This window comes from Setaria viridis, chromosome 4 (genome assembly GCF_005286985.2).
Source record: "Setaria viridis chromosome 4, Setaria_viridis_v4.0, whole genome shotgun sequence".
Classification (NCBI taxonomy): domain Eukaryota; kingdom Viridiplantae; phylum Streptophyta; class Magnoliopsida; order Poales; family Poaceae; genus Setaria; species Setaria viridis.
Genome location: NC_048266.2, coordinates 35,634,347 through 35,647,955, shown reverse-complemented (window position 1 = coordinate 35,647,955; position 13,609 = coordinate 35,634,347). Strand labels below are relative to the sequence as shown.

Below are 13,609 nucleotides of genomic sequence, written 5' to 3'. Positions count from 1 at the left end.
ATTCTCTTTAATTATATAGCATAAACTCTTAAAATCAGGATGGAGAATTACTGCACAGAATCGGGAGAAGCTACTTTTTTCAACCCCATCCTCAGAGAATCACTTCACAGGATCAGCAGAGAATCACTTCTCTCTGAAAAACTATTTGGCAAAGCTCCTGCTGGATTCAACAAAGAATCAGCTATGGGAGCTCTGCCAAACGAGGCTTGAGTGTTGAAGTTGAATTAGCCCAAAAGGGCGGCGTGCACTCACTCATGGTGCAGGAACAATAGTTAGAATTTCTTTTAATTTTAATCCTTTTTTCAATATAATTTTAAAAACAACCCCTCCCAACAAGTATTTCTATCCGGTGACTTTTTAGTCGCACCAATCCGCGTGGTGTGACAGGATCACGTTATCGCACCACATGCATTTGCGCAATGAGGCCACCTCTGGCAGGAGCCGATGATGTGGAATGCTCCTATCACACAATACATGTGGTGCGACAATGTGATTTTGTTGCGCCATCGTGCCTGGCGTGACAAAGGAACCTAATTCAATTTACCCACTTTGAACCATCTAAATAAAATAGTATTTGAACTTCAAATGTTACGAAACTTTGTAGACGCATTGTACAAGGTGTAAATAATCCATTTTAGTAATATACATAGGTCAAGAGTTACATATTTTGAAATCTATAGTTTCAAAGTAGGCTATGTATTATCCCTATATCCATATTAGGGCTACTGTTAAATTTACCCACTTTTATGTCATCCATTTGAACTCCAAATGTCACGAAACTCGGCATGCATATTGTATAAGGTGTAAAGATTCCATTTTATTAACACCTCCAAGGCTAAGTGCTACATATTTTGAAATCTATAATTTCAAAGTAGGTTATTATTATCCCTCTATTCCTCTTAGGGCAGCTCGTAAGTGTTGGAAAAATAATTTGACTTTGCCTATTTTGTTACCTTAAATTTAATTAAGTAGCCCCAAACTCCAATAAAGCTATGTTATAAGATATATTTGTCCCATTTTAATTAGATGTCCTTTCTTTACAATGTATTAGGAAGCTATTCCTTGAAAGCTTATGTGTCATGAAAGATGCAAAGCGTGTATTTGGCTAGCAGAAACGTTTCTATTTCTACGGAGAATCACTAAAATATATGCTAAATGGTGAAAAGGTGAAACATTTCACCCACGACTTACTTGAAACGTTTCTCTTTTTTGCCTAGGAGCGTGAAACGGCCACAGACCAGTTTCGCATGATTCTGATTCACCGTTTCCAACCATCTCTCTAGTCTTGTAGCGGTCATCTTTTACTATTTATTCTTTATAAGTGAAACTATAGTCAAAATGGATCTTATTTGAGATCCTCCTCGCACACAAACCATTTTTGATATTTTTTGAAGCATATTTATTTCTATGAATTTTCTAAGAAAACGAGGTAGAACAAGAATCTTTCCAACCAGCCAAATCATTTCACAAAATGATTCTGATTCACTAGAGAAACACTTCTATAGAGAAACTGAATATGAAAAACACTTCTATAGAGAAACTGAATATGAAACATTTCTCAGTGAAACTGAAACCATACCAAATGGGCCTAAAATTACCACCTAAAGAGCAGTAGGTAAGTAGTGAATCATTACCCTCACTCTTAGCTTTCGACATCATTTATTTATGATTACTAAGAAACAACACAATAATACTGTACATTATAGATTATACTATTCTGTCTTCATATGACATGACATCTTTGATTAAAAATCATAACATAATACTATAATTAGTTTACAAGGCATGTGATGCTCCCCCACATCAAGGGCCATACGTCGATAAGTTTCTTATCACGCGATACACCATCTACACATGTTAGTCCATAGACACGTGTCCATGAACATGTCTATTCATGAGATAACTTTCTGTAAGGACATCACCCCTTTGGCCACACCCTTTCCCTACGTATAAATATGTAATCACATTATTCACTAAAACAATCGAGATACATTCTTCAATTTTGTCTTGTTCTTTTACTCTCATTTCAATAGCTACAATATATGAACTGAGATTCCCAAATTAACTTTATTAATTAAGGTATGGGAATATGGTCTGGACCGAGATAGTAGATCAATATAAGAAAGATGTGCAAAAAAGCATTATATGACATAAGCTTCGTATGGTCCGATAGATCAGTATAAGAAAGATGTGCAAAAAAGCATTATATGACACAAGCTTCATATGGTCCGATCTATCCAGTATCGATTACAATTGAATAGGATCAATTTGTATAATAGGTGATGGTTTGAATGCAGTTAAAATGGAACATGTATATTGTGATATATGTAGCCTCATCAGAGTTTGGAAATATTTGGATCCCATTAAGTAATTAAATTTATGGAAAGAAAATATGCAAAGTTAAATTATTTTTCTAACACTTGCAAAGTATATTCGTAATAAGCGTAAAGGGATAATACATAGTCTACTTTGAAATTATAGATTTCAAAATATGTAGCACTTAGCCTTGAGGGTGTTAATAAAATGGTATCTTTACACCTTATACAATATGCATGCTAAGTTTTGTGACATGACATTTGAAATTCAAATACTATTTTTATTAAGATGACTCAAAAGTGGGCATATAGGGATAATATATAGCCTAGTTTGAAACTATAGATTTTAAAATATGTAACTCTTGACCTTATGCATGCTACTAAAATGTATTTACACATTGTACAATGCGCATACAAAGTTTCATAATATTTGAAATTCAAATACTATTTTATTTAAATGGTTCAAAGTGGGTAAATTGAATTGAGCACCTTTTGTCACGCCAGGCATGATGGCGCGACAAAATCACGTTGTCACCCCACATGCATTGGTGTGACAGAAGTGTTCCATATCATCGGCTCCTGCCAGTGTGGTGGCCTTGTCGTGCCAAGGCATGTGGCGCGACAAATTGATCATCTCACACCACGCGGATTGACACAACCAAAAGGGTCACCGAATGGAAATATTTGTCAAAGGGATTATTTTTAAAATTATATTGGAAATATTTGTATTATTTTTAAAATTATAGTGAAAAAGGTAAAAAATAAAAAAATTCATTTACATGCTACTCTTTCCGTTCCAAATTGTAGGTCATTTTAGTTTTTCTATGTTCGTAGATATTATTATACATCAGACATACTCTATAGATGCATAATAATATTTATGAATTATAAAACCAAAACAAATTATAATTTGGAACGGAGGGAGTATGTATCCAATAATACTAACCATATTTATAATCACAAGGGGGGAAAACATCATTAACCAAAGAACCTGCATGATGAACAGGGTAAGTACTCGAGTCGAGAATCTTGTGAAAACAGCAATCAGTGCATAATCGTATTTTAACTCCAAAATCAAATCCTACAAGAAATGTCTACTAAGTACAGACTACTAACTGGCCCATGCAAAGACACCTTCCACATAACAGGAAGCAAAATCTAAAACCACCAATGTTTTAGCAGGGCCGCATGACCAAAGTCCAAAACAGCAAACATACTAGTGAGAAATTAACAGCATCGAGATTTCAAACTCACAAGCCGGTGAGAAAGCTTGACCACCTGTTCAGCTATAATCTGGATTCTGGAGCACAATATCAGCACACGTGGTGTGGTGGAACATGCAAAGAAAATCATGATAAGGCATATTACAAGACAGCACTCAATATCTTTAAAGGTACAAAATCCATGCTGATCATCACGTATCAAGATCTCACTTTAACTTCCAGCAGTTCTTACTCCTAATGGACTACACATACTCTACCAAAACCATGGAATCCCATCTCAAATCCCAGTTTCCTCTATATGTCAATCGAGCAGCACCATGCGCGACCTTGAAATAAAACCTTGGAAACAAGGTGCTCTAAGTTTCTCTAGACAGTAGTTCAATCAGTCAATCTTCACAGAAGCATATATCTTCCTCACGAACCAGAAGCAGGCATAGAAGCCAATGGTACCAGTCAGCACAAAGAAGGCATAAGAGATGATCAGCATGTAACCAAAGTACAGGATGCCTGAGACAAGCTTCGTGATCTCCAACTTGTTGAAGAAGTAGAAGATAGCATAAGCAAACAGATAGAGTGCTGATGAGCCTGCAGTCAGGTATGCCCTCCACCACCAGTGGTAATCCTCACTGCATAGCTGGAAGTAGCATAGCACAATCGTGATCTCAGCACAGGTCACAATGAGGATGATGAAGACTATGAAGAGGAAGCCAAAGATGTAGTAGAACTGGTTCAGCCAGATGGATGTCAGGATGAAGAAGAGCTCAATAAAGACAGCCCCAAATGGCAATATGCCACCAGCAAGTATAGCAAAAGCTGGCTGCAGGTACCATGCTTGCTCGGGAATTTGCCTGGGAATCTTGTTTGTCTTCACTGGGTCCTCAATGGCTGGCTGCTTGAATCCCAAGAAACTTCCAACAAAGACCAGCGGCACAGAGATGCCAAACCATAGGAGGAACAAAGCAAACATTGTTCCAAAAGGAACTGCGCCAGATGATTTCTCACCCCAGATGAGGGCATTCAAAAAGAAGAAGAGCGCAAAGATAATTCCAGGAAACATGAAGGCAGTTTTGAGGGTGATCTTCTTCCACTCAGTGCCTTTGAACATCTTGTACAGGCGAGACGAGGTGTATCCTGCCAGTACACCCATGAACACCCACAAAAGGACCATAGCAGTCATGAGTCCTCCGCGGTTTGCTGGTGATAAGAATCCAAGTAGCGCAAACATCATGGTTACTAGTGTCATCCCAAAGAACTGCACGCCAGTACCAACGTAAACACAAAGGAGGCCTGAGTGGACAGGAGGCCGGAATACATCACCATGCACTAACTTCCATCCAGTTTCTTCCTGGGCCTCATCCTGATTGTCAAGCTGATTATAGTTTGCTATGTCCTTGTAAAGAGTTCTCATCATGATCATGGCCACCATACCAGAAAGGAATAGGACAATCATCAATGAGTTAACAATTGAGAACCAATGGATTTGGCTATCGCTAGAAAGAAGGTAGACATCCCAGCGAGATGCCCATATGATCTCACTTGCCTGCAGTAGGTAATTCAAAATTAATCAAAATTGGGGGAACAAGAATCTCAGTGAGAGAATCTTTGAGAAATGAGCTATACCTCAAAGGTAACATCATAAGAGAATACTACATATGCATCAGGAGCCACCTCTTGAGGAGTGTGACTACCAGGTGTAATCTTAATGTTAGCATTGCAAGTTTGCGCTGTGGGATTATTGTCATCCCAGGTACCGTATTCATGCTTGATGCTGTAGCAAACGAGAATAAAGAAGTAATCAAATATAGATGACTTCATCGTTCATAAGCAGATGTGGAGATGAAAGTGGGAAGCCAACTGTAAGCAAAAAGAGAACAAAATAGTGGAAACAGATGTGGAGAAAATGTAAGTGCCAAACATCTATGCAAGTTGTAGATCATGAAATATGACATACCTGCTAGGAATCACATGGAAGCCAACAATGCGAGCGTCTGGAGAAGTTTGGTCTTCATGGTACAAAACTTTAAAACTCAAGTGGTTGTTGATATAATACTTGTCATCCTTGAGCTGGTAATATTTCATTCAAACCAAATAAGTTCTCCAATAAAAATTTTAACAATTCATGTTTAACTTATGAGGCATAAATTTGTTATGCTCACCTTATAACCAACTCGATAACCATGCTCAAAGCTTGGTGTTTGGCTTCCTTCCCGTGTCTGTCTAGGTACCACAACTGGGAGATTATCTAGAATCCTAACATGCACAAGTTTTTAAACAAAACAAATTCAGTTAGGCACAGTACTGAACATAAGAAACACATACTGAGATAATTCAAGGACACTCCAGAAACTTCCAGTCAATATCTCATGGACATGGCAGTCGAACGAGCAAATGACAGCAAGACAATAGAGTGATAAATCTCATGTGCACAAATTTGAAGCAGAAAAACTCTATATTCTACTTACTAGATGGTCGCGTTGTTCTACGGACAATTAAAAAAAGTATCAGCTTTAACATAAAACCGTACATGTTCACTCGGTATTCATCATCGATTTTTTCTTTGAAATTCTTCGCAGCTTCTTGAGAAAGCTTCCTTCGACAAACAACCTTGCAACTCTCATCCCTCCTCATCTTGAACTGTATGAATTAAAAAAATGAGATGTCTGTTGATCAGACAGCTTCGCACAGTATTTTGTATTTTTATCAAGTAATCCCCCTTCTTTTTACTTGAACTAGTACAAAACAAAAGGTTTCATGTCCTTACATTATAGACAGAATTTTCAATGCGGTCCCCACGAAGGACTTCACCCAAGTTCTCGGCACTGTTCTTAATCGCTTGAGGTTTGCAGTAGTCCAGGAAATAGTAGTCATATGGGAGCTGTGTCTTTATGGATGACAGCTTGTTGACTTTCACCTGAAGCTCATCATCCTGCACAGTGAATGGTCAGAAAGGATTAATATTAGAATAATTATTTGGCATTCTATTTATATTCTAGACAGTATGGGTCCCCACTTCTATGATCAAATGGCAATCATCCCTACAGCATAATCAGTGGATATTTTTTTTTGAAACATTTAATCAGTGGAGATCAGGAATCAACCAGCTTGCAATGGATCAGACAAGTACTCCAATGACTAGAATGAAAGTTGTATCAACAAAACGAGAAGGCATGAATTTACGCATGTTTGCTAGCAATGAATTGTCTACTCGCTAGTTAGCAATAATCATACAGATTTTAGCTAAATCCTTGAAAATTAAACAAAGGCAATGCTTCATGAAACCTCAAGTACATGCCACTCAAATGCCAAGTCATGAAACTGAATGAAGGAAACTGCAATTGGTGACGACTTGTGAGTGGCAAGTGATCTATTCCATCCCATACACCAACCTAGCTAACAGGCCAACTTAAACACAACTCATCAAAGACAAAATGACAACAAAATCAAGCAGTAACCTATACAACCACAGCATTGTATACAGTATCACAATTCACAGAAATAGATGAACTCAAACATGAAAACACCAGAAGCTCTATATTTACCAGAAATTGCTGTTATTCCCAAGACCACTACATCGTGCTATGCAAAATGCAAAACTACAGTCCTCACCGCATGACGAAAAACATGTTATCAGTATCAGGGGCCACGCAAGGAACGGAAGAGCTTAACTCCCCAACGCTCTCCGGCCCCAAATCAAAACGTGCGCGATCAAAGATAGGATGCGAGCATGGCGCGCCGCATCACTTTTCCTCCACGCCCAGAACAGGCGTGCACACCAATGCTATGACACTGCGCATCCCTAAACCCTAAACCACGTGCACACCCACTGCCCGTCCCGCGCGTCCCGGAAGCCAGATCTGAGGCGGCTCCTCCCAGCACTGCCAGATCCGCGGCCACCGAAAGCCGGAGGGGAACACCTAGCGCTGGATCCGACAGGTAGAGGAAGCGGAGAAACATGCGGGCGAGAAGCCATGGAATGAGTCGGTCGATCACCTTCTGGAAGTCGCGGGGGGCCACGCCGGGGAGGTAGAAGGCGCCGGCGGGGGAGGAGGCGGCGTAGAGCACGGCGGCGGCGAGGAAGATGAGGAGGTGGCGGGGGCGCAGGCGGCGGCCGGGGGTCGCCATGGGTGCGGGGCCGGTGGCGTGGGGCGGGGAAAGGAGTGGGATGGGCGAGGGAGGCGGTGCCCGGTGGGCAAGTGCGAGTAGTTAAGACGGAGAGGGGACACGCGGCCCGAGGCCCGGGAGGGGGCAGTGGTTATTCCATTCCTGGTAAAAGAAAACTGATTAAATTAGGTAAACGCCTGCATATTTCAAAGCTGGCACCATTTAGACTTTTTCTGATTTTGGTGAAATTGCAAGTGTTTCCATGTGAAACTCCTGTAAAAATCAGTTTCCGACATGCCTGTAATGTGTTGCGATTCATAAACTTTCTAGATTATCTTATCAAATATAGGAGTTTGTTGAATTAACCAGCCAGCAGGAGTGAGCTACGATGAGTAAATTTTTCTAGATTTTCAATTAAGATGTTATTCATCGTGATACTTTTGAAAAATTTCTTGAGTGAACATATGATATTTTTGCTCAGACCTCACATGCTCACGATCAGATAAAAGCTAGGGTAGGCCATTAGATGAATGATGAAACATTAGTGCTATTGGTCAAACATTTCCAGCTTTACTTATCAAGACACAAAAGATCAAGTTGACAACATAAGATTGATATACTACTTGCTTCATCTTAAAGAATAGTTTCATAATGTATAGCTTTTTGCATTTGAAATAATGATATTTATACTATATGCTAGTTAAATTACTATATCTCAAAGTGGCCTAGCAGGATGAAAGATTATGTTTTAGATCACTGACACCAATACCAATGCTCAGGATTGTTGAAGAGGATGTTGAAAGGGTGGGGGGCAAATGTGGGTAGTGATCAAAGGAAGGCAAAACAGAACATCATTCTGGAACTTAAAAAATGGGACGTGGAGTCAAACAAAAAAAAATTGTCTGCAGAAGAGTGGAGGGCTAGATACAAGCTTGAGGACAATCTAGTGGAAATATACAAGAAGGAAGAACTTTTTTGGCAAAAGAGAGGAGAGAAATGGTTGTTGGAGGGGGATGCTAACACTGGCTTCTTCCATGGAATAGCAAATAGGACGAAGAGGAAATGCACTATCAAAAGCTTAGAAGAGGGGTGGGGAATATATTCACAGAGACCGAGCAGTTGAAACAATATGTGACAGATTTCTAAAAAAGCCTCTTTGGCAGCAAAGATCCATCATAGTTCACTTGGCAGAAAACTTCTGGGGAGAGAATAGCAAACTACAAGAAGAAGACAAGCTTTGACTTAATTAAACCATTTACAATGGTGGAGCTGGAAAACGCAGTTAAGGATATGAAAAACAACACGGCCCAGCCCTGATGGGTTCTCTGTTATATTTTTCAAAGAATTTTGGGGGCAAGTAAACGGTAACATTTTGGAAATGCTCGAGAAACTTCACAAGGGTGAGCTAGATACATCGAGACTAAACTATGGTGTAATCACCCTCATTCCGGGTGCCACATATGAAGTAATTCAGACCCGTATGTCTCCTCAACGTAATATACAAAATCATTACTAAAGTACTAACACTCAGACTAACCAAAGTTGCAAGCAAAGTGGTAGGAGCAAGTCAGACAACATTCATTCCTGGAAGACACATTCTGGATGGTGCGGTAGTCCTACATGAAGTTCTACAGCACTTGAAAGTTAGGAAGTTGGAGGGGATAATCCTCAAACTGGATTTTGAGAAAGCATACGACAAAGTAGATTGGAGCTTCTTGATGGGGGTGATGAAGGGGAAGAACTTTCCTAAGAAATGGGTGGAGTGGATGATGAAGGTAGTGACAGGGGGTAGAGTGGCAATCAACTTAAACGGAGAGAGGGGGATGCTTTAGAAGCTATAAAGGGGTCCGGTAGGGAGACCCACTATCACCGTTATTGTTTAATCCGGTGAGCGATGCCTTCTCAGAAATGCTTAATCGTGCAAAAGAGAAATGCCTCATTGAAGGGTTGGTGCCGGACCTAGTGGAGGGGGGTCTCGCACATCTACAATATACAGATGATACCATATGGTGAACTACAATATATCGACCAGGGGGAGATTCTTCTAGCAGGGTGTGGGGAACAAGAAAAAGTACCATATGGTGAAGTGGGAAGCCCCGAGCAAACCCAAGGAATTTGGGGAGCTGGGCTTCATTGATACTAGAGCAATGAATACAACGCTACTAGCCAAGTGGATATACCGGATAGAAAGTGGAGATGATAGCCTATGCATCCAGCTATTGAAAAAGAAATACTTAGGATAGGAAGGTTTTCTCCAAGTCACAAACAAAGGAATCACAATTCTGGCAAGCCCTGCAAAAGGCTGGAGAGTGGTACTAGTATGGTAGAACTATCAAAATCGACAATGGGGCGAAAACCAGATTCTTGCTAGATGTGTGGAGAGGAGACTGTGCCCTGAAAATCAAATTTCCCCAATTATTCAAAATATGTAGTGACCAACACATAATAGTGACGGAGGCGCACCAGAAAGGGTGGCGTCTCAGATGTTGAAGAAGTTTAAATGTGGAGACGAGGGATGAGTGGATTAGTATGAGAGGGGATCTGGAACAGGTAAATCTGCAAGATAGAGATGGCCAGATGGTGTGGATGTTAGAAGGAAAAGGGAAGTTCTCCACAAGATCATTGTACAGATTCATCGTTAATCCTGGGTCTGTAGACCAGAGAATGGTGGAGTTGTAGAATATGAGACTGCCCCTTAAAATCCAAATTTTATTATGGATGATTTGGCACAACAGGCTACAAACAGTGATGCAATTGAAAAGGAGGAATTGGGATGGCCCAGAGGAGTTTTAGCTCTGCAAGGAAAGGGAGGATGTCGACCACCTTATTTTCAGATGCCCCCTGGCATCCTTTGTTTGGTGCTGGATTAGAGATAGCTTAGGGTGGGAGTCCATCCCAACTAACCTTAGGGCCCGTTTGTTTCCCTAGAATTGAAACTCATTCTATGAATCATATTCTAGCAATTAGATTCCACCAGAAATTAATTGCTCAGAATTTGATTAATTCAATTTTTTTTGTTTGTGTGTTGATGGAATTCTTTTCCATGAATCAAATTCCATATCCTATCTGGAAAGCTAAATATGGAATCATTTTAAGTTTAGAAATTCAAATGGAACAACATGATACTAGCACAACTCTCTCATCCTGTTGAATTGTCTCTGTATTCAAAGCCAGTACAACACAGAGAACAAGTCATGCATAGATATAACACACTGAATCAAGTCATGAACACAGAGAACCAAGTCAAGAACACGGAGAACACAGATATACCACAGAGAACCAAGTCAGTAACACAGAAACACAGATATAACATAGAGACAAGAATGAGGAACGTGCAAAAATGGAAAAAAAGCTCATGGTACCTGACTAGTGAGAACACAGAAAACCAAGTCAGGAACACAGAGAACTTGGTCTAAAGTCTAAACAAAGTCATACATTATGATGATACACACTCAAAATGACATGACTAATGAGCATAGTGATAGTAATCAGCATCTAAGCATGCATCACTTTTTGAGTTGCTTTAAGAGCCACCTTTTCCTCATCCCCACCGGAAGCGCCAACAAAAACTCATACTTGCGTGCATCACCAGTCAGGATATCAAATAGGTCCAACAAAGTGTCTTCATCCAATCCTTCTACCTCATTCAGTGTGTTGAGAATTTCGTTTGATGTTGGGCCTTTAGGTGCTTCCTCCTTGAGTGCTTCAGCAAACTTGTCCATTTTTTCAGCCATCACAGAGGTAAAAGAGTCACCTGACCGTTGCCTCTTTAAACTTCCTGAAGTTGTCGATGATGTAGGCTCTTTGTTACTAAGATCTTCCTTACTCATGTCTTTTGAGCTCTCAGCTGCAGTCTTTGCCGCTTCACCTGTAGCACGGTCTTTACCCAACACCAAGCTAATTGAGTCCCAGTACAAGACAGTCTTGTGCCTGTACCCAGTAGCTTCTTTGTTTTTCTACAAAAAAACAAGTGTTATACTTGGTTAGAAAATAAGTGTAGAGCAAGTTAGTAGCTAAGTTAAAACATCAGATGGTACGGACAAAAGATCTCCAGAAATAACAACCAAATAGGATATCTGATTAGACACAGCATTGCAGCAGCAATGTAGCATGACACCAACTAGATTCAGATGCAACCAGATTCAGCAGCAATGATGAAGTTTGCATTCATGGAACTGAACAAGTGTTTTTCTTGTCATTGACTAAACTTAACACGGTAAAATGTGATTGCAGAAGAAAGGAAACATCCATTTTTCCTGCTAAATTGCAAAACGAAATCTCAGCATCCTGTTCTGCATATCATCAATCTTTCTACTTCTGGAACATGGAAGCAAACACACACATACACGAAAAGATTGATGGTATGCAGAACATAATATGCTATTCACATGTTACAGACTTTCAACACAAAAACTGTACTATTATAACTGACATCTACTAGAACTTGATACCCCTGGTCCAAATTACACAATGCAGATACATGTCCAAATTTCGTTTATCCAGCAGCTAAGACAATGCCTATTTAACATCAAGGACAAAGCATCTGACTACAAGACAGGCAGTCAAACTACAAAAAACTGTGCAGGAAGCAAGTTAAGCAAGTAAAACCAAGTTAAGCAAGTAAAACAATGATTTTTGAAACATACCGTCACATATGCTTCCTATACAGAATCACTATCAACAGATCATTTGTGTTCTTGTTCCAATCCCAACCAAATCCACTTGATTCCAGCATACCATTGATGATAGTGTAGTGCTTGTCAAAGGTCTTGTTCCTCGACATGATGTTGTCTTTTGTGATATCCATATTACACTTTTCTCGGACATTCTTGATAGCAGTTGTATACACATGAGACTTCCACCCATTTTGGCACATGTCACCCTTGTTATAGTACTCCACAAATATGTCAAGAAGAGCCTTGTCCATGTCATCATTCCAAGAAATGTAACCACTGCCCGAGCCTGACTTCTTGCCCTTCTCCATATCCTATAGGAAAAAAGTTCACAAAGGTTATCAGTAAAAATATTAGGAACCAAATCTACAAAAAAAATATTCTTTATCATAAATTTGAGCATGCATTGATGATAGAATTTATCATACATTGACCATGTCTCGCTTGGTAATCAGCAAACATTTGGTTAGCTTTGGTATCCCTAAAATTGGTCATTCATTTCATGATTGAACATTGGTAATCATACCCACTTCACTTTGAACTTCATGAGATTCAACGGATATTACTTGATCAACTTGGCGTATAAGTAAGTCATCCATATCTCTCTGTCTATCACTTACAAAGTTGTGCAATATGTAGCAAGCATTAATGATCCTAATCTGCAAGAATTTAGTAGAAATGAGTTACATGCTAGGGTTATTCAGAGTTGAATTTCAAGCTAGGTTACTAACTATGGAATACCTGATTTTGTAAGTCAAAATATGAGTTGCTTCTTAGTATAGCCCACCTCATCTTCAATAGCTCAAATGTTCTCTCTATCACATTTCTAGCTATTGAATGGCGCAAATTGAATAGTTCTTTGGCAGTGGATGGGTTATTCCCTTGAGTAGCCCACTCATTCATGTGGTAGCGAGTGGACCGATATGGAGCAAGAAAACCCAATCCATTAGTGTATCCAGCATCTACTAGATAGTATTTCCCACTTGGAATAACAAATGCATCATCCCGAGACATTGCATCACGTAGCACACGAGAATCTGAAGCCGATCCTTCCCATCCCGCTAAGACGTAAACAAATTTCATGTGACGATCACAAACCCCCAAAACATTGGTGGTAATATGTTGCTTCGTATTCCTATACCTCCCTTGGTCAGCCAAAGGCACAAAAACGTCAATGTGTGTACCATCTAATGCTCCAAGACAATCTTCAAACCACTTCCACTTGGAATCCTCAGGTTGTACAGCTGATGGATCGGGAAGCTTGATAAACTCATGGCATAATGATAGAATACCTCTC

At 39.8% G+C, this 13,609-nt stretch overlaps 2 protein-coding genes across 2 annotated transcripts; both read right to left on the bottom strand.

Moving 5' to 3' along the window:
• Window positions 1-3,643: 3,643 nt before the first annotated feature.
• On the bottom strand, window positions 3,644-7,708 carry LOC117852811 (transmembrane 9 superfamily member 7). The gene is made up of 7 exons (XM_034735088.2): window positions 7,529-7,708; window positions 6,300-6,464; window positions 6,063-6,172; window positions 5,695-5,788; window positions 5,490-5,602; window positions 5,159-5,306; window positions 3,644-5,078 (listed from the first exon to the last, which is right to left on the bottom strand). Exons 1-7 carry the CDS (start codon window positions 7,658-7,660, stop codon window positions 3,921-3,923), a joined length of 1,920 nt encoding a protein of 639 aa, XP_034590979.1. The 5' UTR covers window positions 7,661-7,708; the 3' UTR covers window positions 3,644-3,920.
• A 3,304-nt stretch (window positions 7,709-11,012) lies between these two features.
• On the bottom strand, window positions 11,013-12,749 carry LOC117853678 (uncharacterized). The gene is given in 4 exon segments (XM_034735975.2): window positions 11,013-11,595; window positions 12,286-12,330; window positions 12,333-12,626; window positions 12,741-12,749. Coding segments are annotated over 4 exon segments (798 nt in total). The 3' UTR covers window positions 11,013-11,145.
• Between the last annotated feature and the right edge of the window lie 860 nt (window positions 12,750-13,609).

Coding starts and splice junctions, on each gene's coding strand:
- LOC117852811 (XM_034735088.2), bottom strand. CDS start 7,660: ATGGCGACCCCCGGCCGCCGCCTGCGCCCCCGCCACCTCCTCATCTTC. Junction 6,173..6,299: donor TTGAAAATTCTGTCTATAAT/GTAAGGACATGA, acceptor TAATTCATACAG/TTCAAGATGAGGAGGGATGA. Junction 5,789..6,062: donor GATGAATACCGAGTGAACAT/GTACGGTTTTAT, acceptor TGTGCATGTTAG/GATTCTAGATAATCTCCCAG.